The 26,828-nt window shown below is 44.8% G+C and overlaps 1 protein-coding gene across 6 annotated transcripts; it reads right to left on the reverse strand.

Moving 5' to 3' along the window:
• Positions 1 to 294: 294 nt before the first annotated feature.
• On the reverse strand, positions 295 to 26,828 carry LOC118097327 (NXPE family member 4). 6 transcript variants are annotated; one of them, XM_060268611.1, is made up of 8 exons: positions 26,630 to 26,828; positions 22,125 to 22,341; positions 20,031 to 20,354; positions 18,593 to 18,703; positions 15,657 to 16,444; positions 12,931 to 12,992; positions 11,916 to 12,137; positions 9,890 to 11,153 (listed from the first exon to the last, which is right to left on the reverse strand). In XM_060268611.1, the coding sequence occupies exons 4-8, from the start codon at positions 18,692 to 18,694 to the stop codon at positions 10,618 to 10,620; spliced, it is 1,710 nt and encodes a 569-aa protein (XP_060124594.1). In that variant the 5' UTR covers positions 18,695 to 18,703; positions 20,031 to 20,354; positions 22,125 to 22,341; positions 26,630 to 26,828; the 3' UTR covers positions 9,890 to 10,617. The 6 variants fall into 6 exon arrangements, with proteins under 6 accessions (XP_034995963.1, XP_060124594.1, XP_034995962.1 ...); XM_035140072.2 differs by lacking the exons at positions 9,890 to 11,153; positions 11,916 to 12,137; positions 20,031 to 20,354; positions 22,125 to 22,341 and adding exons at positions 295 to 924; positions 2,509 to 2,727; XM_035140071.2 differs by lacking the exons at positions 20,031 to 20,354; positions 22,125 to 22,341.

Raw genomic sequence — 26,828 nt, forward strand, 5'->3', positions numbered from 1 at the left:
ATTTATGTTTTGCTTTTCCTATTTTGTGTGTGTGTGTGTGTACGTTTGGGGGCTGGTAGCAGGATTCAGCCTGAGTGGCATTGGAGTCACAGTCCAAGGCAAGATGCTGTTTACTGTGTCTCCCCCTCTGCATGTGACATATCACTTGTCTTTCCAGCTTGATGATTTCAGGCTTAAAGTTTGCAGGCACCTTGGTGTGGGCATCTGGTATAGGCACTTAGGTCAGAATCCAAGGGGACAATTTTTAGCCGTGCCCAAGGACTTCAATATGACGAATCTATTCACCTCCTTAGTTGTGGCGCCCACCCATCAGATGTCGATCAGATAAGCAACTATTTGATTCTTAGAAGGGAAGTTTTTAATTGTTGATATTTTTCAGATGTAAGTTTTAACAGACGTAAGTTAGAAGCATATTAATTTGATTCACAACCACATGAGCTGGTGGGTGGACGTTGCTTGTGCCGTAGGCAACCGTCATGTCCCAGGCATTGACAAAACCCACTTTTAGATCCTGAAAAATGTCCTTTAGTGCAAGGTATTGGGCATAGCCGTGGAAGTCACTAAATCGCTCCTGGTCAATGTCTATCTCCCGGGTGTTCTCTGCTTTGATGATGACCTTTGTATCTGGGCTCCTCAGGAGAAGGTGCTGGATGGCTCCCCGGATGTTGATCATCCTTTGAATGAAGAGCTTGATGGGGAAGGGACGGAAGTGCTGCCCCAGGGAGACGACAACCACCGTGTCTCCGTCGCCTGCCACATTGTCAATCTCTCTAGCGACATAGCTGTGGTCTTTCGTGGTATATTCGTGGACTGTAATGATGGGGTGGCCATGTTTTTTCCATTGGACTTGGATGTTCCTTGCCGTGTCTACAGAAAGCAGATTCCGGAGCTTCCCAGTCCCATAGGTGTCAAAAGGTTTTAGGGCTAGCAACAAAATAAAGACACAGGATCAGTGCAAGTTGATACTAGGGAGTTAAAGACATATGCACAACCGATTACCACAGGTAAGTGGGTGCCATTTTGCCATGGAGACCTGTTCTCATGTGCCAAAACTTTTGATAACGAAAAAATAGCTGTAAGGATTAATGCTGGACTTTCAACTCCCAGAAGCCCTATTCAGTATGGACAGTAGCCAAGGATGATGGGAATTGTAGTCTAACATCTGGAAGGCCACAGAGTAGCCACCCCCGGGTTAACAGCAGATGGATGCTTGAGGCAGATGGCTGTGGTTGGTGAGGTGAAGGCCTCATGGAAAGTATCTCGGCTACCAGAAAGACCAGTGAGCCAACACTAACTACCTAGACTGCCTTGTTATGTTGGGTGTGAGAAACCTTCGATCCTCCAGATGTTTCTGAACTACAACTTCCATCATTCCTGGCTATTGACTATGTCTTCTGGGGGATGATGGGAATTATAGTTCAGCGACATGTAAAGGAGCTAAGGTTCCCTACAAATTTTTGCTGCCTTTTCGCTTAGTGAGGAACGAACTACTCGCCATCTATGTGAGATTTCCCATGAGACATAATTGCTTTCCTTTGGAGCGAATGTTAAATCTCACCTGAACTCCTTAAATTGAACATAATTCCAAAATGTGTTTCCACTAGTCTTGCCTTTCCACAAAATGACTCACTCTGCTCTTGCATGATGGGTGATTTCAGAGCACCCTTACATCATTACCCTCAGCATTCAAAAAACGGGGGTACTGGACCTTCGGGAACAACCATTCAATTCTACAGAGGCTTAAACCACCTTGGAAAATCTGTTAAGTGTTAATTTGTCCCCACTGTAAGGTTATAAGGATTATCTAAGCCTATATTTGCGTCCAGCCTGGATTTCTCATTAGCTGGGGAATTCTCCCCTGCCTAGGTCCCATTGACTCGCAAGTCTGGCCATTGTTCTTTCCAGGCATGAACAAACTCTGTGACAAGCAATCGCAAAGAAGCAGCCCAAAATCTGTAGGACCGGTTTCCTCAAAGAGCACGTGGTAGTGTACTGGTTAGAGCAGGCTTCCTCAACCTCGGCCCTCCAGATGTTTTTGGCCTACAACTCCCATGATCCCTAGCTAGCAGGACCAGTGGTCAGGGATGATGGTAATCGTAGTCTTAAAACATCTGGAGGGCCGAGGTTGAAGAAGCCTGGGTTAGAGTGTCAGACTAGGACCTGGGAGACCAGGGTTCAAATCCTCCCATTTGGCCATGAAGCTCCCTAGGTGACAGGCCATTCACTACCTCCTCAGTCTAACCTACCTCATGGTGGTTGTGGGGGATTAAATGAGGAGGGGAAGAACCGTGCATGCCTCCTTGAGCCCCTTGGAGGAAAAAGGTGGAAGATAAATGCAATAAATAAAAATGGAGAACAGAAAACCAATACTGTATTTGTGAGAGACAGCATCTGCATGCTGACAGGAGCTGTTGCTGGGAAGGATCCTGAGTAACAGCAAGCGGCAACATCGAATCTGTGTCTGAGCAAATGGTGGTGGATGCTCTGCCAGCTTTGCAGGGAACCTACTATTCACAGTGTTTTCCAGATGCTCTAGCCATTGCCGCACCGTTGAGTCTCCCATGAAATAAACCCGCTTCTTTTCCAAGCAAGTGTTAATCTCATCCGCAGTCCCCATGCTGGACATTCTGCAAAAGACGGGGTGCCACTGGTCCTTCCACACGAAGCCAATGGGGAATGTGGAGCTCATCCCGACTCTGCACTTCTGGCTTGGTGGCATCTTGCTCCCTGGTAAACAATAAGAACAAAAACAGCTGAGTAGACGGTTGCATCTGTTGGTAGGTTTTGCTGCACTCAACTTGCTGAGTGGGGTTTCCATGGGGTTTAGATGGATAGAGAAAGAGACCTCCAGACTCCCAGAGCCTCCCTGTCCTTTTATCTCTATGCTGACTTCTCTCCATCCTTTGAAGTTTAGGCCGATACATCTCAGGTGGCATCCTGTTCTCAATTCCCTCCTCCTCTCTGCTCACACTTCCTCTGGACCTTGAGATGAGAGGTAATCTTGGATCTATCTTCCGAGGACAAAGGAGCAAGCATGGCTCCTTTGTTTCTCCTAGTTATCTAGGACTAGAGAGCTCTTTCCTATTCAGAATGTACTTCCCTTAATAAACATAAGCTTTCTTGTGCTCTGCCAAGTCTGAATACCTTTCAGCTAAAGGTGTGCTTCAAGCAAGTATTCATTTAACAAAAGCTAACTTCTGCTGTTGCATGCAAACAGCATCAAATGGCTGTTCTTCCTGGTTTTGATCAAAACCACATACTGTACTAAAATCTATGAATTTCTGGCACGATTTCTGACATCTGTGGAGGCGCAGCAGCAATTTTCGGCACTGCGGACATGCGCAGATGCCATTTCCGGCATCGTGCTGCGCCCATCCGGCCCACAGATGATGTCTGTGGGAACGATCTGGCCCATGGCCGGAAAACCTTGCCGACGCCTGGTCTAAGCCTTGCAGAACTTGGCTTCCTGCAGAGGTGTAGAAGGGTAAAGTGCTCAGCTTCTGCTTATAAACTCATGTTTTCTTTTCCTTCAACACATATTTCTGAGGGCAGATCTACACATATGGTTCTTAACTTTAAGGAAAGGTTAAGGAATGGTTTTGATAACGCATATGGACACATGACTCCCTACTTTGAATGTTCACAATGCGTTATTAAAATGAGACACAAAGGGTGCTGCCGAGCGACCAGAAACCAGCTGTAGTGAGACAGCATTTTGAACAAAAAAAGGTTTTAAAAATCCTTTAATTTACAAGTATGCCCTGTGACGTTTTAGAACAACGTATCTAATATTGTTCTAATAACGCTAAACAGGTATGTGTAGATCCAGCCTAAGATGAACATTTCCCTCTTTTACTCTATGGATTTTTATAGGAACCAGGCAAGCCTGTGTAAAAGCATCACTTACTTGGTACTAAAGGGAAAGGGGAAAAAGAAAAGGACTTCAGTTCACTTGTCCCTTGTTTTTATAGTATTTCTTTGAGCAACAGAAATTTCTTTGCAGTTTTACTTGCCCCATTTAATTCCAACAGCTGTCTATACTCAGCACAACCTTGTCCCTCAATACAATTCCAAAACAATTCACAATTCTAACATGCTAGAAAGTTAACCATTGGGTTGTTTCTTATTTAAAGATCTGACATTTGACTCAGGAGCACTATTGCTTTCCAATGGTAGGGCTCAGCTCTGCAGTATTATAATTCTTTTAAATTTATATCCCATTTTTCCTCCCAAGGGAGCCCAAGCGACTGAACCATGGGTAGGCAAACTAAGGCCCAGGGGCCGGATGCGGCCCAATCGCCTTCTAAATCTGGCCCGCAGATGGTCCGTGAATCAGCGTGTTTTTACATGAGTAGAATGTGTGCTTTTATTTAAAATGCATCTCTGGGTTATTTGTGGGGCCTGCCTGGTGTTTTTACATTAGTAGAATGTGTGCTTTTATTTAAAATGCATCTCTGGGTTATTTGTGGGGCATAGGAATTTGTTCATCCCCCCCCAAAATAAATAGTCCACCCCCCCCAAAGTCTGAGGGACAGTGGACCGGCCCCCTGCTGAAAAAGTTTGCTGACCCCTGGACTAAACAGTTAAAACATCCAAAAACAATTCTAGTACAGATGCAGGCTGTAAAAGTAAATTCCAAAATGAAGACCTCTGCATATTTTCCACCACCATCCCCATCTTCGGAATTCCAAGGAGTCTTGAGCTCTAGAAAATCTAACTTTAGAAATGAATTCACCTCTGCTACAAGGTTGGGCAATATTTATTCGGGGCATATATCTTCAACAAAAAAATAGGGTTAAAAGAGAGAGAGAGAAAAATATGGAAGATGTTAGGAGAGAAATGGAGGAGAAGGAAAAGGAGTTAGCTAAAAAACCAGACGATAGGAATTTGGTAATGCAGATTAGACTCCTACAAAATAAATTATCCACATTGACGAGCCACGAAATTGAGAACAAAATAAAATGGATGAAACAGAAGACATTCGAACATGGGGGGAAAGCAGGAAGGCTTCTAGCATGGCAGATACATAAGAGGCAGAGTGAAAGAATGATTACAAGTATAGTAGATAAAGGGAAAAGGTTGAATAATAGAGAGGATATACAGAAATGTTTTGTCAAATTCTATAAAAATCTGTATAAAAAAGATAATATTGATGGAGAAAAATTGGGAAACTATTTTACCAAATGTGATATAGGTCAAATTAATGAAGAAGAAAAGGAGTTACTTAACAAACCGATATCAAGACAAGAAATGTATGAGGCTGTTAATAGATTGAAATTGGGTAAGTCACCCGGAATAGATGGTCTATCAAGCCGGCATTATAAATTGTTTTGGGAGGAGATAGGTGGTGTGTACCAATTGTTAGTGAACGAAATTTTAGAAAAGGGAGTGTTTCCAAAATCATGGCGAGAAACATTTATAACATTAATACCAAAGAAGGAGGGAGAGAACGACCAGGTGGGATCCTTCAGGCCGATCTCTCTACTTAATGTCGACTATAAAATCTTCAGTGATATCCTAGCCGGAAGATTAAAAAAGATACTAAACAGGATCATTGGGCATGACCAACAAGGCTTTTTACCAGGGAGAAAAATGTCAAATAATATGAGAATTTTCCTAGATTTAATTGAATATCTAGATTGGATGCCTAGCAAAAAAGCAGCTTTTATCTTCTTGGATGCCGAAAAAGCCTTCGATAACTTGACATGGGAATTTATGAAAAAATCATTGGGGAAAATTGGAATAGGGGGCAAATTTATAGAGGGGATAAACGCAATTTACAGCGAACAGAAGGCAAGATTGATATTAAATGGAGAAATAATGGAAGAATTTGAAATCCAAAAGGGTACCCGTCAGGGATGCCCTTTATCTCCTTTGTTATTCATTTTGTCAATTGAATTTCTGTTAAAAGACATCCAAGGAGACAAAAACATCAAGGGGATAACATTGGGGAAGAATATTTATAAAATTAAAGCCTTTGCTGACGACGTGATCTTAATGTTGGAAGAACCATTGGATTCGATAATTAATTTAAAGGAGAAATTGCAAAAATATGGGGAAGTGTCAGGCTTTAGAGTTAATATGGGAAAGACCAAGATGATAGTCAAAAATATAGGGAAGAAAGAAATAATGGATTTGGAGAAGATTACAAATTGGGAAATAGTTAATAAAATTAGATATTTAGGAATTGTTGTTACCCCCAATAATATAAATTTGTATGAGAACAATTATCTTAGAGTATGGAGGGAGATTAAAAAAGATTTGGACCGTTGGAAAGAATTAAACTTGTCCCTATCAGGAAGGATAGCAGTGATCAAAATGTCAGTGTTGCCGAAGATCCTGTTTTTGTTTCAAATGTTACCTATCATAGGAAAGAAAGAAATTTTTGATTCGTGGAGAAAAGACCTAAGCAAGTTCATCTGGCTAGGGAAAAAAGCGAGAATACAATATAAATTATTAACAGACAGCAAGGAGAGAGGTGGCTGGGGGGTCCCGGATCTCAGACTATATTATGCCTCCGCATGTTTTTGCTGGATGAGGGAATGGATAGTACTAGAAAATTGTGAACTCTTGGAATTGGAAGGGTTTAGGAATAATAAAGGATGGCACGCGTACCTATTGCAAGAAAACAAAGGAAAAGATAAAAGTTTTATAGATCATATAATTAAAAAATCGGTATTTAAAATCTGGGAGGAATATAAAAACCTATTAGAAGCAAAGACGCCCTGGTGGGCGTCACCATTAGAAATGACAACGATGAGTGGCCGAGGTAAAAATAGAAAATGGCCAACCTACCAGGAATTAACAGTAAAAGAAGGGGATCAACTTATATTAAAGCCATATGAAGAAATTAAACATCATTGTACAAGTTGGCTACATTATTTACAAATACAAAGCTTATTTAAAAAACATAAAGAAATAGGATTCAATGAGGGCAAATCTAAATTACAGGAAATTTTGATTGATAATACGGCTAAACCACTGTCTAAGATGTATAAATTTTTATTAGAGTGGGAATTAAAAGATGAGGAGATAAAATCTGTAATGATAAAATGGGCTCAGGATGTAGGAAGACCAATCTATAAAGTGCAATGGGATAAATTGTGGAGATCGACAATGAGATTTACAGCGTGTTCAGGAATTAAAGAAAATATGATGAAGCTCGTATATAGATGGCACCTGACGCCAGAAAGGCTAGCTAAAATCTATAAGACAGAAACAAAAGAATGCTGGAAGTGCCAGGAAAAAACTGGTACGTATTTTCACTGTTGGTGGGAATGTAAGAAAATATATAAATTCTGGAGTGAGATATATGAAAAAATGAAGAAAATGATAAAAATTACGTTTGAAAAGAAACCTGAATATTTTCTATTAAGTTTAATCCCAGAAAGTATACCTAAAGATAGAATTAATATTTTCTTATATGCGTGTGCCGCGGCGAGATTAGTACTAGCTCAGAAATGGAAAGGAACAGAAACGCCAACAATCCAAGAGTGGCAAATTAAAGTAGTAGAGTTTATGAACTTAGCAAGAATGACGGCGGCAATTAGGAATATACCAAAACAGAGAATAATAACAGAATGGAGATACGTAGAAGAGTTTTTCAAAAAAGAAAATATCAAAACAGAGCTAGTGATTTGTCTGGAATAGAGAAAACATGTAGGAAAAACTTAGTTGGATTTAACAAGAGGGAAAGCAAACTAAAAAGGGAAATAATAGCAAGAGAAGCGATATGTTGGCGATTGGAAGCCAATTTTAATTTAAAATGAATGGATTTGATGGAGATAGGCCCATGTGTTAAGATCTAAGCTGGGGCTAATTTTCCTTCTTTTTTTTTTTCTTTCTTTTTTCTTTTTTCCTTTTCCTTTTTTTTTCTTTCCTTTTTCGTTATGTTATGTTATGTTATATTATTATGTTATGTTATGTTATGTTATGTTATGTTATGCTATGTTATGTTATGTTATATTATGATAGGTTTGCCTAAGTTGATTTTGTATATTATTTGTAGTCTGATGGATTTAATTTATTTAGACCAACCTTGATTTGTTTACTTATGTTGATTAAGTTACGTTGGGTGGCTTAAATATGTAGTTATGTTATTTATATTACTTGATATACTATAGTATTTAAGTTGCCAAGTTATTTTATGTTATTAAGTTACTTTAAATTTTTTTTTTTTTTTTGGTGTCTGTACATCTTTTAAAATTTTCTAATAAAGTCTATTTTAAAATTTAAAAAAAAAAAAAAAAAAAAATACAAGGTTGGGCAATGCCAGGGAATCTCACGTTTTGGTATCTGCCTAGAAATTGGCACCTTGTAGTGCAGCTGCACAAGATGATTAGCATCCTCTGCTAACACCTTTTTTCACTGGCTTCATTTCCCTTCTTTTGTTGTGAAGTGGGGTTCGTGATTTGAGCTCTCTTGATATACAGTGGTACCTCGGTTTACAAACACAATTGGTTCCGGAAGTCTGTACTTAACCTGAAGCGTACTTAGCCTGAAGCGAACTTTCCCACTGAAAGTAATGGAAAGTGGATTAATCCGTTCCAGACGGTCCATGGAGTTTTTAAACTGAAGCGTACTTAGCCTGAAGCGAACTTTCCCACTGAAAGTAATGGAAAGTGGATTAATCCGTTCCAGACGGTCCATGGAGTTTTTAAACTGAAGCGTACTTAACCTGAAGCGAACTTTCCCACTGAAAGTAATGGAAAGTGGATTAATACTTAAACTGAAAATACTCAAACCAAGGCGTACTTAAACCAGGGTATGACTGTATTTTTTATCATTGTTGGAAGCTGCCCAGAGTGGCTGAGGAAACCCAGCCAGATGGGCGGGGTACGAATAATAAATGATGATGATGATGATGATGATGATGATGATAAGGCAAGTTCAAAGCACTTTGGAAAAATATTTATAGTGCAATTGTTCTGTGGGGCTAATCATGTCATGTGTTAACAGATGCTTTCTCAGTGAGTTATGCACCTGCTGCAAGTTAAACACTTCTCCATAGGAGCCAACTCCAGGGGGCCGTGGGTGTTTGGGCACCCACAAAAATATAATTGTGGGTGCTGGGGACCCACAAACTTAGTGAGAAAAGCTGGCAGGCGGCAGCGATGCTGCCTCTGAGAGAGAAGTAGTTCAGCCCCGTCCTCTGCAGCCAGCCAGTGAAGCACCTTTTTCTGAGGGAGTGGGCCTGGACGCCAGAGCCCCTCCCTGTGGAAAAGGGTGCCTTGCTGGCTGCAGAGAGGAGGAGGAAGAGAACCCACTGCCACCAAAATGCGTGCATGCAACATCACACACACAGACACACCTGCATATGGTGCGTGTGATGTCACACGCACTATGTGCAGTCATGTGTGTGATGTGACACGACCGCGTTGCATTGGCAGGCACCCATAATCCTGAGGGTGAGTGCCCCCCCCCTGCTCCAGGCAGCCATCCTCAAACCTAGTGCCTTAGCAGATGTTGCTGTACTGCAACTTCCATTAGTCCCATGCAGCAAGGCCAGTGGTCAGTTGCTCAGAAGCAAACCCACTTCCGCGCCTGCGACGGAGGTGGCGTTGTAGGCAGGCCCCGACCAACTCTTGCAATGGGGGCTGAGATCTCAGCCCCCTCGCGATGGGCCGATCCCGCCTCTGTTAGCCCCAAGCCGACCAATTAGGACAGCCGGGGGCGGGGCTTGTCCCCTTTTAAACAGCCCGGAGGCGGGAACTCGGCCTCTTTGCTCCCGCTCGCCAGCACATTCAGTTCACCCGCCCACCCACCCTTTAGGTTAGGCTGACGCTGCTATGGACTTCGGTCGGTCGCCTGGTTGGCCAGGGGCCGGGTAGGACTTTTCCCACGTGGGCTAGCCATGATGGTTTTTTCGCCTACCTCGTAGCAATTTGTCACAACTTTGGTTTGGCGGTAGGCATTGTAAATTTGCATAAAAAGAAGAGGGGGGCAGGTTGCGTCATCACCTGCCCAGCAAATGGAGAAATATTCCGTTAAAGGTTTCCGGGGGCAGAGCTTGGTCCGGAGCCTGGAGAGGTCAGGGCCGTAAGGCACGCCCCAACGGTGGCCACAGGAGGGTTTCCGGTAGATGTACATCACGGGGCTCCTTACTGGTGGTTAATTTATCCCAGACTCCAACACACAGGTTGGTGTCAGATATAGTTGGTTAGGTTCCAATGCCTAAGCCAATACTGTTCAACATCCGTAACCAATAAAGTTGTGGCCTTATTCGCCCACTTAAAATCGATCATCTGTGTCTTGTGTCTTATTTCACGGGTGGGAGGGACATTGCCACACAACAGCAAATAGCAATTGCCTTCACTGGATTTATTTCTGTTCCAGACATGGGATGAATCTGTGAACATTGTGGGATTTTGTTGTTGTTGTGGGTGGGGGTAGACAGAGGATGTTTGGGGTACCAACCCATCCTTGGACCTAAGTGCTTACTAAGTTTGACTGACTTCTCCACACCCAGACCTGAACTGATATTCGCTCTCCAAGTGATCAAATGTCAAGAGGACTTAGGGATATAAATCAGTGTGACCGCCCACCCCCATCCTCATTAAGTTTCCTGATAGACTGGAACTTTGTACTGTCTCTGTCTCCAACCCTCTCTTCCCTAAACTAACAGATGTATGTTAAAAACATAATGATTTGGTTCCAGATCACATGGTCAGGTGGATGGACATCATAAATGGCGTAAGCAATGTTCATGTCCCAGGCATCTATGAAACCGACATTGAGACCTAGGAAGATGTCCATTACGGCAAGGTTTTGGGGGTAGCCATTGACATCACCCAACCGCTCCATGTCTGTGTCCATCTCCCGGGTGTTCTCTGTCCTGATGATGACTCTTGTTTCTGGGCTCCTCAGAAGTAGGTGGTGGATGGCTCGCCGGATGTTAAGCAGCCTCCTCACAAAAAGATCCATAGGGAAAGGGCGGAAGTGCTGGCCCAGAGTGATGGCAATGACCGTGTCTTTGTCCCCAGCCAGCCTGTCAATTTCATTGGTGATGTAATTGCCGTCCTTTACGGAGAAAAGTTTCCTAGACACAAAGGGGTTCCCGTGTCTTTTCCACTGAATGAAAGTGCTCCTCTCCAGATCCAAAGCTACGTGCGTTTTGAATAGTTCATCACTGTCGCGATCAAAGAACTTCAATGCTAGCAAACAATAAAAGGAAAAGAGTTTGAAAAGGGGGAAAGGGAGTCAACCAGCTCTTGTACCTAAAAAGGGGAATCAGGCATCCTACTCTTTGAAAAGTGGTGTCACTTGGTAGCATTGATGTGGACCCAACTTTTAATGGCAGTCTTGGGTCCTCAATGGGGAGAGCACTTTTAGGTTTCTTCTTTCATTGTAGCTAAGTTTGTGTTTAATGTGTACCAGAGAAAGAGCATGTGGGCTCTGGACTCCGCAGATCAAGTCCATAGGGAGGGAGTCTACACTACCCTTGTGGCTGGCAAGGAAGAGGCAGATAGCAATACCTGGGTTTAAAAGTTGGCCACAACTTCATAGAATTGTAGAGTTGGAAGGGACCCTGAGAATCATCTAGTCCAGGCATGGCCAAACTTGGCCCTCCAGCTTTTTCGAGACTACAACTCCCATCATCCCTAGCTAACAGGACCAGTGGTCAGGGATGGTGGGAATTGTAGTCCCAGAACAGCTGGAGGGCCAAGTTTGGCCATGCCTGAATTCTAGTCCAACCTTCTGCAATGCAGGAAAATGCAGTTGTCCCATACAGGGATAAAACCTGCCACCGTGGTGTTATCATGCGCTAATTAACGGAGCTATCCATTAATTACATGCAGTAAATCATCAGCTGCAACCAATGTGTATGCGAATGGGAATGGGATGCGAAACTGAAGCCAAAAGTGAAGGGTGTTCAGAGCAAATCTGAAGGCAACCCGCACACCAGGAGAACGTACTTGCCACCTTTTCAGTAAGGTAATAGATCCATTGCCTTAACGTTGAATCCCCCATGAGATAAATCTTCTTCTTCTTCAGGCATTCCTGGATTCGATCCAGAGTGCTAAAATCAGATACGGAGCAAAAGTGTGGGTGCCAAACCTCCTGCAAGGCATAGCCGCTGGGAACGGGCAAACTCATCCCGACCCTGCATTTGTCTCTTGCCATCATCGTCGCACTTCCTAACAGAAACAGATGAGGGATATTTGGGGATGAACATGGAGAGAGCTGGGTTTCTGGAGCTTCAGTTTCCTTGTGTGGGATTTAAGCATCTTTGGAATATGGTCCCCATCAGTGTGCCCCTGGCACTTTGAGTTCAAAAGGACAGGACCCTTCAATATCATTGAAGAACTATGTGAGATACTGAGTTCCGAGATACTGCTTAGATTAGGGACTCTTGTGGATTTCCCTCTTTTGTCTCCTCCAAAGCCTTGTTCTTTTTAGATGCAGATAGGACTTCAATGGGTCTGCTCTGAGTATGTAATACTAGCACTAAATACAGCCCAGAGTCTTCCGAGTCAGACTATTGGTCCATCTACGTACTTATTGCCTACACTAGCTGGTAGCAGCTTTCCAGAATTTCATACTGGAGTTTTCCCTGGTTCTATCTAGTCATGAAGCACAAATTGAACCTGGGACCTTCTGCATGCAAAGCCGATGCTCTCCCACTGAGTGGCAGTCTTTCCAAAAGTGTCTAGCATGCTTGAAAGAAATAGTTCTGAGGAATGGGGCGAGTTTACATCAGATCTGGTGACAAAGTGTCACTACAGCTGGTGCTAAGCCAGCCATCCCCAAACTGCGGCCCTCCAGATGTTTTGGCCTACAACTCCCATGATCCCTAGCTAACAGGACCACTGGTCGAGGAAGATGGGAATTGTAGTCCAAAACATCTGGAGGGCCGAAGTTTGGGGATGCCTGTGCTAAGCCATGCACCATTTATCAAAGAAACCCGTATTGGTTAAAAAGACAACTTACTATTACAGGATAGGACACGAATCTCCCCAAAACTCTGTGGTATCTCGATCCCGATGTTGTCCCTTCAAAGACAGAAGAGAATGGCAAATGAGTGCATAGGAAATATGCTTCATCATCATCATCAAACCTTTTATTGGCATCACATACAAACATCCATAACAAATCAATACAGATTTACCACCTCCCCAGTGGCACAAAACATTAGCCAAAAGAAAAGAGGCAAAGCAGTTGATCGTCACATCTCTAGGTCTCCAGGGAGATCAGACGTCTGCAATGTGTTTCGACAACAGAAAACCAAATAGAGATATTTAGCGACTAACTTGGTGAGCTCCTGATCATTCCCCAGTAATAGAAAATATATGACCTCCAACTCTGGTTTCCATTTGGGCATGCAGAGTTGGTCTAGGAATTGCTGGTGGAGATCAGCATATAGTTTACATTTAGGAACCATATGTGTAAGGGTTTCCACCAGGTGGTCTTCACATGGGCAAATCCTTTCTCCTTCCACCATGCCCGAGAACCTTCTCCAAAGGAGATTTGATGGATTTGAGTTGAACCTGGCCAGCGAAAATGGCCTTCTTTCTTGGGGGTTACGCAAGAACTCAAGATAATTGTGGTTAATTTCATGTGCCCAAGAAAGATTAAAGTGAAGAGGGGAACAGATTTTCTCTGCTGCTACTGTTAGTCCCTGGCGTTCAATATCCCACAACCTATTTTTATTATAGCCTTGGCAGATGGTAGGAACATTGATCGCAAAAGTTCCACTGACAGCCCAAGTTGCTGTACCTTTATGTTAAACTGAACAACACTTCTTTGCCTCTATTTGACCTTCTCTACATGTGTGTGGTGGCACTGTGGGTTAAACCACGGAGCCTAGGGCTTGCTGATCAGAAGGTTGGCGGTTTGAATCCCCGCGACGGGGTGAGCTCCCATTGCTCGGTCCCAGCTCCTGCCAACCTAGCAGTTCGAAAGCACGTCAAAGTGCAAGTAGATAAATAGCTCTGGCGGGAAGGTAAACGACGTTTCTGTGTGCTGCTCTGGTTCGCCAGAAGCAACTTAGTTATGCTGGCCACATGACCTGGAAGCTGTACGCCGGCTCCCTTGGCCAATAGAGCGAGATGAGCACCACAACCCCAGAGTCGATCATGACTGGACCTAATGGTCAGGGGTCCCTTTAACTTTGTGTCTCGCATGTGTTGGGATCATGCTGGCAAAAAGTGTCCTTGCCACCATTCAAGGGCCAGTCTGGTTGGCTTCTGCAGGTTATGGAGGGAGAGGGGATGGCCTTGTCTTATACATCAGGCAGCAAAGCATCTTGGGTCAGCACTGGGTACCAATTGCTAGGTATAAGAATGAAACAAGACCATCTTCCGGAGAAGACTGCTGCAGGAAATATGGCAAGGGTACTTGCATAAGAATGAAATAATTGCAAGCAAATTTATGGGGAAGGGGGTTTTAAACAGCAAAAGGACTCCTTGGTGAACTTGTAGCATTTTGCAATTGTTGAAAGCCAGATTGGCCCTGGCAGATCCCAAATGTTGTATAGTTTCTTTTCTGGAAATGATTCTGTTCCACACTATATTTGAGGGTCTCTAACCCAGGTGGCGCTGTGGTTAAACCACAGAGCCTAGGGCTTGCTGATCAGAAGGTCGGCGGTTCGAATCCCTGTGACGGGGTGAACTCCCGTTGCTTGGTCCCAGCTCCTGCCAACCTAGCAGTTTGAAAGCATGTCAAAATGCAAGTAGATAAATAGGAACCGCTACAGCGGGAAGGTAAACGGCCTTTCCGTGTGCTGCTCTGGTTTGCCAGAAGTGGCTTTGTCATGCTGGCCACATGACCTGGAAGCTATACTCCGGCTCCCTTGGCCAATAATGCGAGATGAGCGCGCAACCCCAGAGTCGGTCACGACTGGACCTAATGGTCAGGGGTCCCTTTACCTTTACCTAACCCAGGTGTGAAGGGACGCGGGTGGCACTGTGGTCTAAACCACTGAGCCTCTTGGGCTTGCCAATCAGAAGGTTGGCGGTTTGAATCCCTGCAACGGGGTGAGCTCCCGTTGCTCAGTCTCAGCTCCTGCCAACCTAGCAGTTTGAAAGTACGCCAAAAAAAGAGTGCAAGTAAATAAATAAATACCGCTCCGATGGGAAGGTAAACGCCGTTTCCGTGCACTGCTCTGGTTTGTCATGCTGGCCACATGACCCGGAAAAACTGTCTGCAGACAAATGTTGGCTCCCTCGGCCTGTAAAGCGAGATGAGCGCCACAACCCCAGAGCCATCTGCGACTGGACTTAACTGTCAGGTGTCCTTTACCTTTGCCTTTTAACCCAGGTGTGGGGAAGAGAAACTGTAGCTCTCCAGATGTTGGTGGGCTCCAATTCCCATCATCCCATTGGTCATGGTAGCTGGGACTGATGGGAGTTGGAGTCCAACAACATCTGGAGGGCCACAGAGTTCCCTCTGCTTTAACCCAAAGAGAGAGAAATGAATGGTGTGAATGACTCATGTACTGACCTGTGATAAAGCTTCAAGGTTTCTCTCCCAGTTTTGTTTGGACTTCTACCTCTGTGATTCCCAGACCTCTCCAAGGTCCTCACAAAAGGGACCCACCTGCCCCGTTCCCACCAATATTTATATTCAGTTGCCAAATTAGTTCTAATAAATCTTCCCACACTCACAAGCAGTGCATTGCTGTCTAAGCTATAGGTCTGATATGGAATTGCAAGCACCTCCTAAAAAGGCTCTGCTCCAAGGATGTGAGGTAGGTGATGGGATTGTTGTCAGATGTCAGGAGAACAAATGCTTCACAGGGCACATTCTTTGGTTTCACACAGTAGAAGGCTTCTTGGTCTCGTTCATCCAGATACTCGCACAGTTCCGCGTTTGTCTCTATGACAAAACCACATTTGGTGTAGACGAGTGAGGTCCCATTCAGAAACTTGCCCCTGAAATCTATTTTGTCGTAGCCTCTCTTCCTCGCAGCCCACAGTGCAGAAACTCCTTCGCTGGGGTGGATGAGCAAGATGGACACTTTGACATCACCCTCCCAAAATAAAGTGAAATTGACTAGGTATGTCCCATTCCTATAGTCTGTGATGTGCCCCGAAGCTCCAGCCCCAAGGCTTGAAGAGTAGATCCTCACTCGTAAGAAGTCTCCTCCGTACTTCTTTCTCTCCCCCAAGTAGTTGTACAAATCTAGCCGAACCATCAAGGGGTCTCCAACGCAGTAAGAACCCTTTTGGTTTAATATGGTGGCCTTGCTGTTCCTGGCACTTGTGGTGGTCATTATATCTGTGAAAGTGACGCTGGGCATCAACTGGTCCAGTTTTGTAAGGATTTCCTTCACCTCCTGCTCTTTTTTCCACCGTTGCACCCTAGTCCTGCACTGGGCTGCAGTCTCTGTCTGACAAATCCTATTCCCCATGAATCTAAGGCAAAAGTCTTCATTTCTTTCCAAAGCTCCTAGAAAATCCCCTGGTTCCTTCATGAGTCTGTTGTGATCTCCAACGAGAGTGATCTTGAAAGAGAAACAAGAGAAGACAAATGATAAGTGTAAGGGGAAGAGAATATAGGGATCCTCCTCCCCTCATCAGAAGCAGCTCCTCCCCAAGCAGCGATAGCAGCGAGGAAGCTCAGGAGTCCAGTCAGGAAATGGGGAGAGAGGGCCAGGGCTCTGGCAGCATGGGAGAGCCCCTGCTACACAGGAGGGAGGAAGAGAGAGGGGGGGGAAGGGTGGAGAAGGAAAACATGGAGCGTAGACTCTTTTTTCCTCCGGTTCCGGAATTACACAGGAGAAGGAGGGGAAAGAGATTTGCTGTCCCGAGACTCTTATGCTGGAGGAGGTCCAGGGGCGGTCCCGTGCCGGATTCTGCGTCGGACTGAGCAGACATGTTGTACATACCCAGCTAACTGTAAATAGCCTGCACTAAATAAAAACTGCTGAAAGACAAGCATGCGGAGCATCGTTACTCTAGAGAAGCCACAAGAACCCCTGAAAATAAGGAAACAGAATTCAGATTTGCTGAGTATCTCTCTGTCTCTGTCTGTCTGTCTGTCTGTCTGTCTGTCTCTCTCAAAGTGCCCTTCATACAAAGATGACAGATTCCAAATAAGACCCTTGGTCCATCTCCCCTCCCCTCCAACCAGCAGCAAGGAGAAGCTCTTTCCAGCTCTACCGCTTGTGAGGTTGGGGGCTGAACAGGTGACTCCCTGGGGTAATTGTGCCCCTGAATGACCAGGTGCAGTCAGGAGCCATTTTGGACTCACAGCTGTCCATGGAGGCGCAGGTCAGCTCTGTATCCAGGGCAGCTGTCTACCAGCTCCACCTGGTATGCAGGCTGAGACCCTACCTGCCCGCGGACTGTCTCACCAGAGTGGTGCATGTTCTGGTTATCTCCCGCTTGGACTACTGCAATGCACTCTATGTGGGGCTACCTTTGAAGGCGACTCAGAAACTACAACTAATCCAGAATGCGGCAGCCAGTCTGGTGACTGAGTAGCCGCTGAGACAATATAACACCGGTCCTGAAAGACCTACATTGGCTCCCAGTACGTTTCCAAGCATAATTCAAAGTGTTGGTGCTGACCTCTAAAGCCCTAAATGGCCTCAGCCTAGTATACTTGAAGGAGCGTCTCCACCCCCATCATTCAGCCCGGACACTGAGGTCCAGCTCCGAGGGCCTTCTGGCAGTTCCCTCACGGTGAGAAGTGAAGTTACAGGGAACCAGGCAGAGGGCCTTTTCGCAGTGGTGCTCTCCCTGTGGAATACCCTCCCAACAGATGTCAAGGAGATAACTATCAATCAATCAATCAAGCTTTATTACGGTTATATACCAGCTATTATGAGTGCTCACTGGAAGGACAGATCGTGAAGCTGAGGCTCCAATACTTTGGCCACCTCATGAGAAGAGAAGACTCCCTGGAAAAGACCCTGATGTTGGGAAAGATGGAGGGCACTAGGAGAAGGGGACGACAGAGGACGAGATGGTTGGACAGTGTTCTCGAAGCTACGAACATGAGTTTGACCAAACTGCGGGAGGTAGTGGAAGACAGGAGTGCCTGGCATGCTCTGGTCCATGAGGTCACGAAGAGTCGGACACGACTAAACGACTAAACAACAACAACAACAACCAGCTATTAAAAATAAAAATGCTTTACAAGGCTATGGGAGTTGTCATTCGGGGTGGATATAAGAGTCTATGAGTTTGAAGGGGCTATGTTTCCAGAGGGAGGGTCCAGCTGGCCTTTCCCCTGTGCTGCTCAAAGTTCTCAGTTTCGAACCCGAGCGAAGGAACTACTTCCCACAGTCCAATACCGAGTTTGTTATTCCAATGGCTGTCTTGTTCTTGGGGGGGGGGGGACTGGTCCTGCAGATCTGCGTGCAGAATCTGGCTACCGTCCGAGTTAACTTTTGCTCCTTTCCTAATAGTAGGGCCTTTAGGTTTGGCCTTATCTGGGAGGTTGGCCAGGCTCTCCAAAATGGGGGCGATGGAGATAACTATACAATCTTTACTTTTTTTTAAAAAAATATGTATTTATTGAAGATTTTCACACACAAAAGGCATACAAGGATTACAAAACACAAAAAGAAAAAAACAGAAAAAAGAAAAAATACAAAATACAAAAAATATGAACTTGCAACTTACGTTCTCCCCCCCCCCCTTACCTTGAACACCCTCCTGTACAGAGTATAGCTCAGGATGAGGAAGCCTGCCAAGCCCAATGTCAGAAGGAATCCTTTCCTTTTGATAGTGATGAAGAACATCATGACGATTGCCTGCAGGGAAATGGAGAACACGCTCACTAAGGTGCCTCAGATCTCGTGAAATCCTCCTTGCATATAGTTGTGGGGCGAGCAGGGTGACTACATGAGCAAAGCGAGCTGTGCTGATGAAGATGCCCAGTGAAACAGTTCCAAGGGAATGCTTCCACAAGCTGTCCTAAGCCCAGGAAGCGTGCACTTCTGGGAGCAAAGGGGTGGTTGCTGAGTTAATGTTTGGCAGCAAATCAACAGGTCACTTGGTCAGAAGCCAAAGTCCAGCTGGCAAAAGACAGCAAGGAGAAGGAAAGCTCAAATTTGGGGGGCTTCCTTGGGACTGGTGACAGCATAACCCAGACCTTTGGATGACCTCCAGCAGGGAATAGTAACTGTTGGGAAAGGACCAGCTGATCACTTATCTGTGATTTCCTACTTTGCAAGGGTTAGACTAGATGGCCCCTGGGTACCTTCCAACTCTGCAATTTTGTGATCTATCCTTCTCTATCCCGCTACACCTAGCTTTGGGTGGGAGAACACTGGAGACTTTTGGTGTGCTTGCAATGTTTGGCTAATTCAGGCATCCCCAAACTGCGGCCCTCCAGATGTTTTGGACTACAACTCCCATGATCCCTATCTAGCAGGACCAGTGGTCAGGGGTGATGGGAATTGTAGTCCAAAACATCTGGAGGGCCGAAGTTTGGGGATGCCTGGGCTAATTTAACATTTTCAAGCTTGATAAAGTGGAGTCAGCTGTGCTCCTAGAAGTGTGACCCAGCTAACTCAGATTCTCAGAGACTAAGATCACTTCCAGCTGGAGTGTATATTGAGCAATGGTGCTTATTCGTTTTCACAAAATTTGTTGGAAAGTTACGTCCGTGGGAGAGCGTCTCCTGCAAGTTCCATGGAACTCAGAAGCCTGCTCTGCCGTGACCTATCCCAGTTCTGTGGAAAGCCTTCCTGTTGAGCTATGACAGGAGCGCGCTATCTGCACTTTCTGAAACAATTGGATACGTTTTTGTTCTGACAGGCTTTCCTAGCTGGAGAAATGGGTCTTTGTCATGACGGTCGATTCGGAATGGTTTTAGCTTTGTTTTAAAGGTCCTTATTGTATTTAATTGTTTTTATTGTACATCACATTGAGATGGTTGTATAGAAAGTGATTCATAAATCAATAATAAACAATATACAGTGGTACCTCGGTTTATGAACACAATTGGTTCTGGAAGTCTGTTCATAAACTGAAGCGTTCATAAACTGAAGCGAACTTTCCCATTGAAAGTAATGGAAAGTGGATTAATCCGTTCCAGACGGGGCCGCAGAGTACTCAACCTGAAGCATACTTAACCTGAAGTATGAGTGTAATTGGTTCTGGAAGTCCGTACTTAACCTCAAGCGTACTTAACCTGAAGCGAACTTTCCCATTGAAAGTGATGGAAAGTGGATTAATCTGTTCCAGACGGGTCCGCGGAGTGCTCAACCTGAAGCGTACTTAACCCGAAGCATGGGTGTAATTGGTTCCGGAAGTCTGTTCATAAACTGAAGCATTCATAAACTGAAGCGAACTTTCCCATTGAAAGTAATGGAAAGTGAATTAATCCGTTCCAGATGGGTCCGCGGCGTTCGTAAACCGAAAATTCGTAAACCGAGGTGTTCATAAACCGAGGTTCCACTGTAATAAATAAATAATAATATAAAAAAAAATCAACGTCATGTGGTTGTTATCCCGCATTTTCCACTGCGAGTTTCCATCATTTTTCTTATGTCCAAAAGTCAGGCATGTTATTGTTCTTTAGCGGATTTTTTTTTTTGCACACAATTGCAGCACTGTCATTCTATTAATCACCATTTACCTGGTATTTTTGGGGGGGGCAGGTAGGGTCTTTTTTTTTTGGCAGTGGGTTATGAAGATGCACTTTTATTGCATGTGGGACATACGGTGCTGACCTAGGATTTATTGGTGGCGGCTTCCTTAGTGAGATGTGTCTGTCTCCCTCATAATTAACTTTCTGGACTGTCCGTGGGCTGGATTGAGAAGGCGATTGGGCCGCATCCAGCCCCCAGATCTTAGGTTGCCTACCCCTGCTTTAGTCTTATTGGCTCCGCTTGTGAAATACTCTGCCAATAGATATTCAGCAGGTGCCTTCTGTTTCAACTTTTAAATGCCTGCTGATCCCCCCCCCCATTCTGCCAGGCTTATGCAGGCAAGTAAGAATGCACACACAACTCTTCTTATTGTGCTTCGCTTTATTATTATTATTTAGATATTGCTCCTTACAAGGACGTGGGTGCAGCTGCAGGCAGCCTGGCTGCTTCTACGGTAGGGCAGGCATAGGCAAACTCGGCCCTCCAGATGTTTTCGGACTACAGCTCCCATGATCCCTAGCTAACAGGACCATTGATCAGGGATGATGGGAATTGTATGTAGTCCCAAAACATCTGGAGGGCCAAGCTTGCCTATGCCTGTTCTGGGGGAAGGAAGCCCTCCTGCTGCTGCCTCTCTTCTGGTCATGGGAGTGGAGCTGGCTAGGGCTGGAACTTGGATTAAAGCACACACACACACACACACACACACACACTTTATGTATAACTGTTGTAAACTGCTCTGAACAGCGGGTTCTAAATATTTTCAGAAATATAATAAATAAGCAAACTTTAACAAAGGAACAGATTGCCCCGCTTGCTTTCACTCCTGTCCTCACCTACCTACCCATAAGTATCTGCTCACTTCTCTCCTGGCAGATGAGCAAACTTGGCCAGCTGTTAGATCAAGCTCTAAAGTTCTCCAGAGAGCCCCTTCATGGTGGATGTGAATGGTGCTTTTCATTTCCAGAAAGAAAGTGAAATATTGTCACACACTCACCACCTCTGATGGGCAGGGGCCCCGCTCTCTAAGGTCTCTTGCCCATGGTTGAAGCATTCTAGAAAGTGATGGAGTCTTGCCTTTGTGATAAACACTTTGTAGCTATGCACACACACAATGGGGCAAGGAGACTCTTCTAAGCAGAGAATGTGGTCAGCTGCTATCAGTTCTGCTTCAGATTTGCAGACAACTGGCTCCAGTGCTAGACCCCAGCACTGACTCCAGTCAAAATCTTGCCCTTCCTTGTCTCCCAGTCTCTCCTTTGAACTGTCACTTTCTCCTTGCTCCTTTGCCTGTCTTCTTCAAGACACTACTGAGAGATCCCCAGCTGATAGGACTCCACCTCTTAATGCAATTCTCCCAGGTGAAGCATTAACCCGATTGTCCCCAGCTATTAACCGCAATTCACCTAACAAAAGGGTTGTCAGCCAGATGCCATAACAATGCACACCTCTCATAAATCTTTCTTGGGCTCCTGAGCCCAAGCAAACATGTCCCGGCTTTGAACTCTGATTGGACTTGAAGCAGCAGCATCAGATGAAATTAAAATGTGACATTAGGTTAATAGCTCAGCCTCACCATAAGGCTCAGGGATCAGGGAGCCATAGACCTTGAGCACATCTTCTTCCAAAGAGACATCATGATGTAGATTCCAGAAGAGCAGCTGTTAAGCTTGGCAACTCTGGAGCACGCCAGTTTGGGTGGGTTTTCTTGAATAGCTGGCAACTCTGGCAGCTATGTCAGGGCGAGTTCACACATGCACATCAATTCACTGCAAGGTCAAGGGACGAATTCTCTGTTGAAGGGATAATCACAGATCAAATGCCATTGATAGAACTTCCATATCCACTCACATCACCTCAACTCTTGTCCTTTTCAGTGGATTTACTGCACTTATTCACCTGAGAGTGACTAGGGGAGGGGTTAGCCTCATGTGTTCAGCACATATTGCATGTGTGAAAGTGCTTTGAGTCCTGGGCCAATGATTTCTGGAATAACAATCTATTTTTTTTACTTCTAATATCCATGACGGAAGTGATAGGATATGCAATGTCCACCTGACAAATGTCACAATTGGGGTTGCCATACGTCCTCTTTTTCCAGAACACACCCTCTTTTTCATGGGTAGAGTCATCATATTGATCCTTGGTTAAAAGTAGAAGTCAGCAAATGTGTCCTTTTTTTGCTCTTCAAAATATGGGAACAACAACTCAAGCAACTATTTTTTTTATTTAAAAAAATGCATCAGAGATAGCAGCTACCCATTTGAAATGTTTTACAGTGATATGTGCTGGAAGCTTCCCAGAGTAGCTGGGGAAACCCAGCCAAATGGGCGAGGTATTATTATTATTATTATTATTATTATTATTATTATTATTAGTAGTAGTAGTAGTAGTAGTAGAATCATCATAAAAGGACATTTTTTGACACACTCACAGTGCAATCTATGCACAGCTACTCATGAGTATGTCCCATTGAGTTCATGGGACTTACTCCCAGGTAAGTGGGCATAGGACTGAAGCCCAAATGCTTTCTTCATTTCTAAAACCCTCCAAAGTGCTCTTGTTGTTGAATCTCTGCTGCTGACCCTGAAATTACCAACCTAAAGCAAGCACACAAAAACCTTCAAAAGAGGGCACTCAGTATGAAACTGTTGAACAGGAATCTTGAATCCATTAAGATTCCAATCAAAACCATGGATTTATCCCCTCCTACCGATGTTGAATTATCATAGCAAACCTAAGATGATTGTGTTATCACCAAACCACTGATGTTGAGAATCCTCGCTGTGTTTATCTTGTATACATATATGCTTTGCATATAAATATCACAGACGTTCATGCACCTCTTGCATTCCGTGCCATTGTGGTCTGATGATTTTCATTCCACTTTCTCCTCCTGTCTGTTTAGGATAACATAGGGCTGCCATAGGTCCGGATTTTCCCGGACATTAACGGGATTTCGAAGGTGGAATTTATGTCCAGGGGGGATTTCCGAAAGGCGGCGCTTTGTCCTGGATCTTTGACAAGTCAATAGAAAAATCACTGGTTTTTTTTTTTTTTTGGTGTGTGTGTGTGTGTGTCACAATATATATCAATATCTATCTATCTATCATCTCTCTCTCTCTCTCTCTCTCTCTCTCTCTCTCTCTCTCTCTCTCTCTCTATCTATCTATCTATCTATCTATCCCCATGAACCATAGCACGCCAGGCACTCCTGTCTTCCACTGCCTCCCACAGTTTGGTCAAACTCATGTTTGTAGCTTCGAGAACACTGTCCAACCATCTCGTCCTCTGTCGTCCCCTTTTCCTTGTGCCCTCAATCTTTCCCAACATCAGGGTCTTTTCCAGGGAGTCTTCTCTTCTCATGAGGTGGCCAAAGTATTCTAGCCTCAGCTTCAGGATCTGTCCTTCCAGTGAGCACTCGGGGCTGATTTCCTTCAGAATGGATAGGTTTGATCTTCTTGCAGTCCATGGGACTCTCAAGAGTCTCCTCCAGCATCATAATTCAAAAGCATCAATTCTTTGGCGATCAGCCTTCTTTATGGTCCAGCTCTCACTTCCATACATCATTACTGGGAAAACTATAGCTTTAACTATACAGACCTTTGTTGGCAAGGTGATGTCTCTGCTTTTTAAGATGTTGTCTAGGTTTGTCATTGCTTTTCTCCCAAGAACACACACACACACACACACACACACAACTTTCGGGGTGTCTTGGTTTTTACTTTTTGAAATATTGCAACCCTGAGAAAACAGTCTGTGTGCCATCTGACATGGGCTGTAGTCCATGATGTCACAATAAATCTGTTCAATTGTGGCACTGAAAGCAACAAAGATAAATGTGGCATCCTAAGAATTAGCAGGACTTTCCGCTCCTGGAATTCTGGAAGGGTAGTTGGGTTCGCCTTCTGCAGCAAAACTAACACTGAGTGCCTCCAGACAGCCAATATTTTGCGTGAGGAATTCAAATGCATAACAAAACTTTAGGGTTGCACAACTGAAGTAAATTTAAGCATTCTGTTGCAACAAATTCTGGGCTTTTTGCAGCTAGGAAAGTGATTTAAAAGTGTGGGGTGAATGAATAAATAAGCAGAAAGATGTGTAAACAACCCACAAGCCAATCAGGATGAATGCTCATTGACATATAACCACCCTGTAAACAACAAATCCTCAAGAAACACCTGACAGTAAAGAGCTAACCATTGTGTAGGTCTTGTGAGAGCAAATCAGAATGAATAAAACAGGTTTTGTGGAGAAGCCCAAAGAGTCTGTGGCACCTTAAAAGATGAATGTTTCTTGCAACAGAACCCCTTTGGAATGATTATTGATGGAGTCAAAGCATTGTGGGTACCAGATGGAAATGTTTTCTCACCTTTGTTCTCTTTGATGTAAAGGATGGGCAGTTAATCTTGGCGACAACCACCTGAAATGACCTGCCAACCTTGCTAAATGGAGGCCCAGTCTGCTTTTCTTTCCTCCGCTTTGTGCCTAGCAAAGGATCCCTCCATGGACCACTTAGCACTGGGGGGAAAGATGCAAATAACTGCTGGCTCCTAGATTTTTTAAAAAGGGGGGGGGAGGGGAGGAACAGACATGCTGTTTCTTTGCTGGCTCCTAGAACTTGAAATATTATTTGCATGGGTTAAGCTAAAGGGAAAGGACCCCTGGATGGTTAAGTCGAGTCAAACTTGACTATTGGGTACGCCGGCACTTATCTCACTTCAGGCCGAGGGAGCCAGCGTTTGTCGACAGACAGCTTTCTGGATCATGTGGCCAGCATGACTAAACCGCTTCTGGCATGACAGGACACCACGACGAGTGCCAGAGTGCACGGAAATGCCATTTACGTTCCTGCCACAGTGGTAGCTATTTATCTACTCACATTGGTATGCTTTCGAAATGCTAGGTTGGCAGGAGCTTGGACAGAGCAACGGGAGCTCACCCTGTCACACAGATTCGAACCGCCAACCTTCTGATCGGTAAGCCCAAGAGGCTCGGAGGTTTTAGACCACAGTACTACTGTTTCAGTCTGCATAATAGCTCTTGTGCCTCAACTTAAGAGTTTGAGGGGGGGGTCAGTCTGGATGAACTCGTGACCTTGCATCTGTGAGTAATAATAATAACAACAAACAACAACAATTTATTATTTATACCCCACCCATCTGGCTGGGTTTCCCCAGCCACTCTGGGCGGCTCCCAATCGAATATTGAAAACACAATACAGCATTAAACATTAAAAACTTCCCTAATCAGGGCTGCCTTCAGATGTCTTTTAAAAGTAGGATAGTTGCTTATTTCCTTGACATCTGATAGGAGGGCATTCCACAAGCCAGGCGCTACTACTGAGAAGGCTAGTTCCCTGTAACCTCACTTCTCGCAGGGAGGGAACCGCCAGAAGGCCCTCAGTGCTGGGGGTAGAGACGCTCCTTCAGGTATTCAGGACCGAGGCCATTTAGGGCAGGCATCTCCAAACTGCGGCCCTCCAGATGTTTTGGCCTACAGCTCCCATGATCCCTAGCTAACAGGACCAGTGGTCGGGGAAGATGGGAATTGTAGTCCAAAACATCTGGAGGGCTGAAGTTCGGGGATGCCTGATTTAGGGCTTTAAAGGTCAGCACCAACACTTTGAAGTGTGCTTGGAAATGTAGTGAGAGCCAATGCAGGCCCCTCAGGAACCATGTTATATGATCCTGGCTGCCACTCCCAGTCACCAGTCTAGTTGCTGCATTCTGGATTAATTGCAGTTTCCGAGTCACCTTCAAAGGCAGCCCCACGTAGAGTGCATTGCAGTAGTCCAAGCGGGAGATAACTAGAGCATGCACCACTCTACATGAGTGTAGAATGTGTGAGAGGAAGCCTGCCAGACCAGTTCCTTTGGTGAAGTAACGGTTGGCTAGTTAAGTACCATGATGTCTAAAGAAGTCGCTTGTGCTTTCCCTGCCTCCTTAGAGTCTCTCACCACTCAGAGATTGGTGTGGCAAGTTTCAGACTATTTCAAGGTGCAGGCTTTGAGCCTTCACCATCACAGCTAAATTCTTCCCACTTAATCAAACAAACAAGCAAGCAAGCAAGCAAACAAACCATTAGAATTCTTCACTGCTCTCCATGGCAAGGTCCCAAGGCAAGTCACATGTACTGGTTGGGTCTCTCCCACAGAAGCGAGACGACTTCGGCAGTAGTTAACTCAGGTTTATTGCTCAAATTAACACGCAAATCACTCTGAAGCTCAGTCACACAGCATCTGCTTCCAAATTAGCTGTTTCCGAATCTGAGATCTGCC

The sequence above is a fragment of the Zootoca vivipara genome, chromosome 15 (assembly GCF_963506605.1).
Source record: "Zootoca vivipara chromosome 15, rZooViv1.1, whole genome shotgun sequence".
NCBI classification, from domain to species: domain Eukaryota; kingdom Metazoa; phylum Chordata; class Lepidosauria; order Squamata; family Lacertidae; genus Zootoca; species Zootoca vivipara.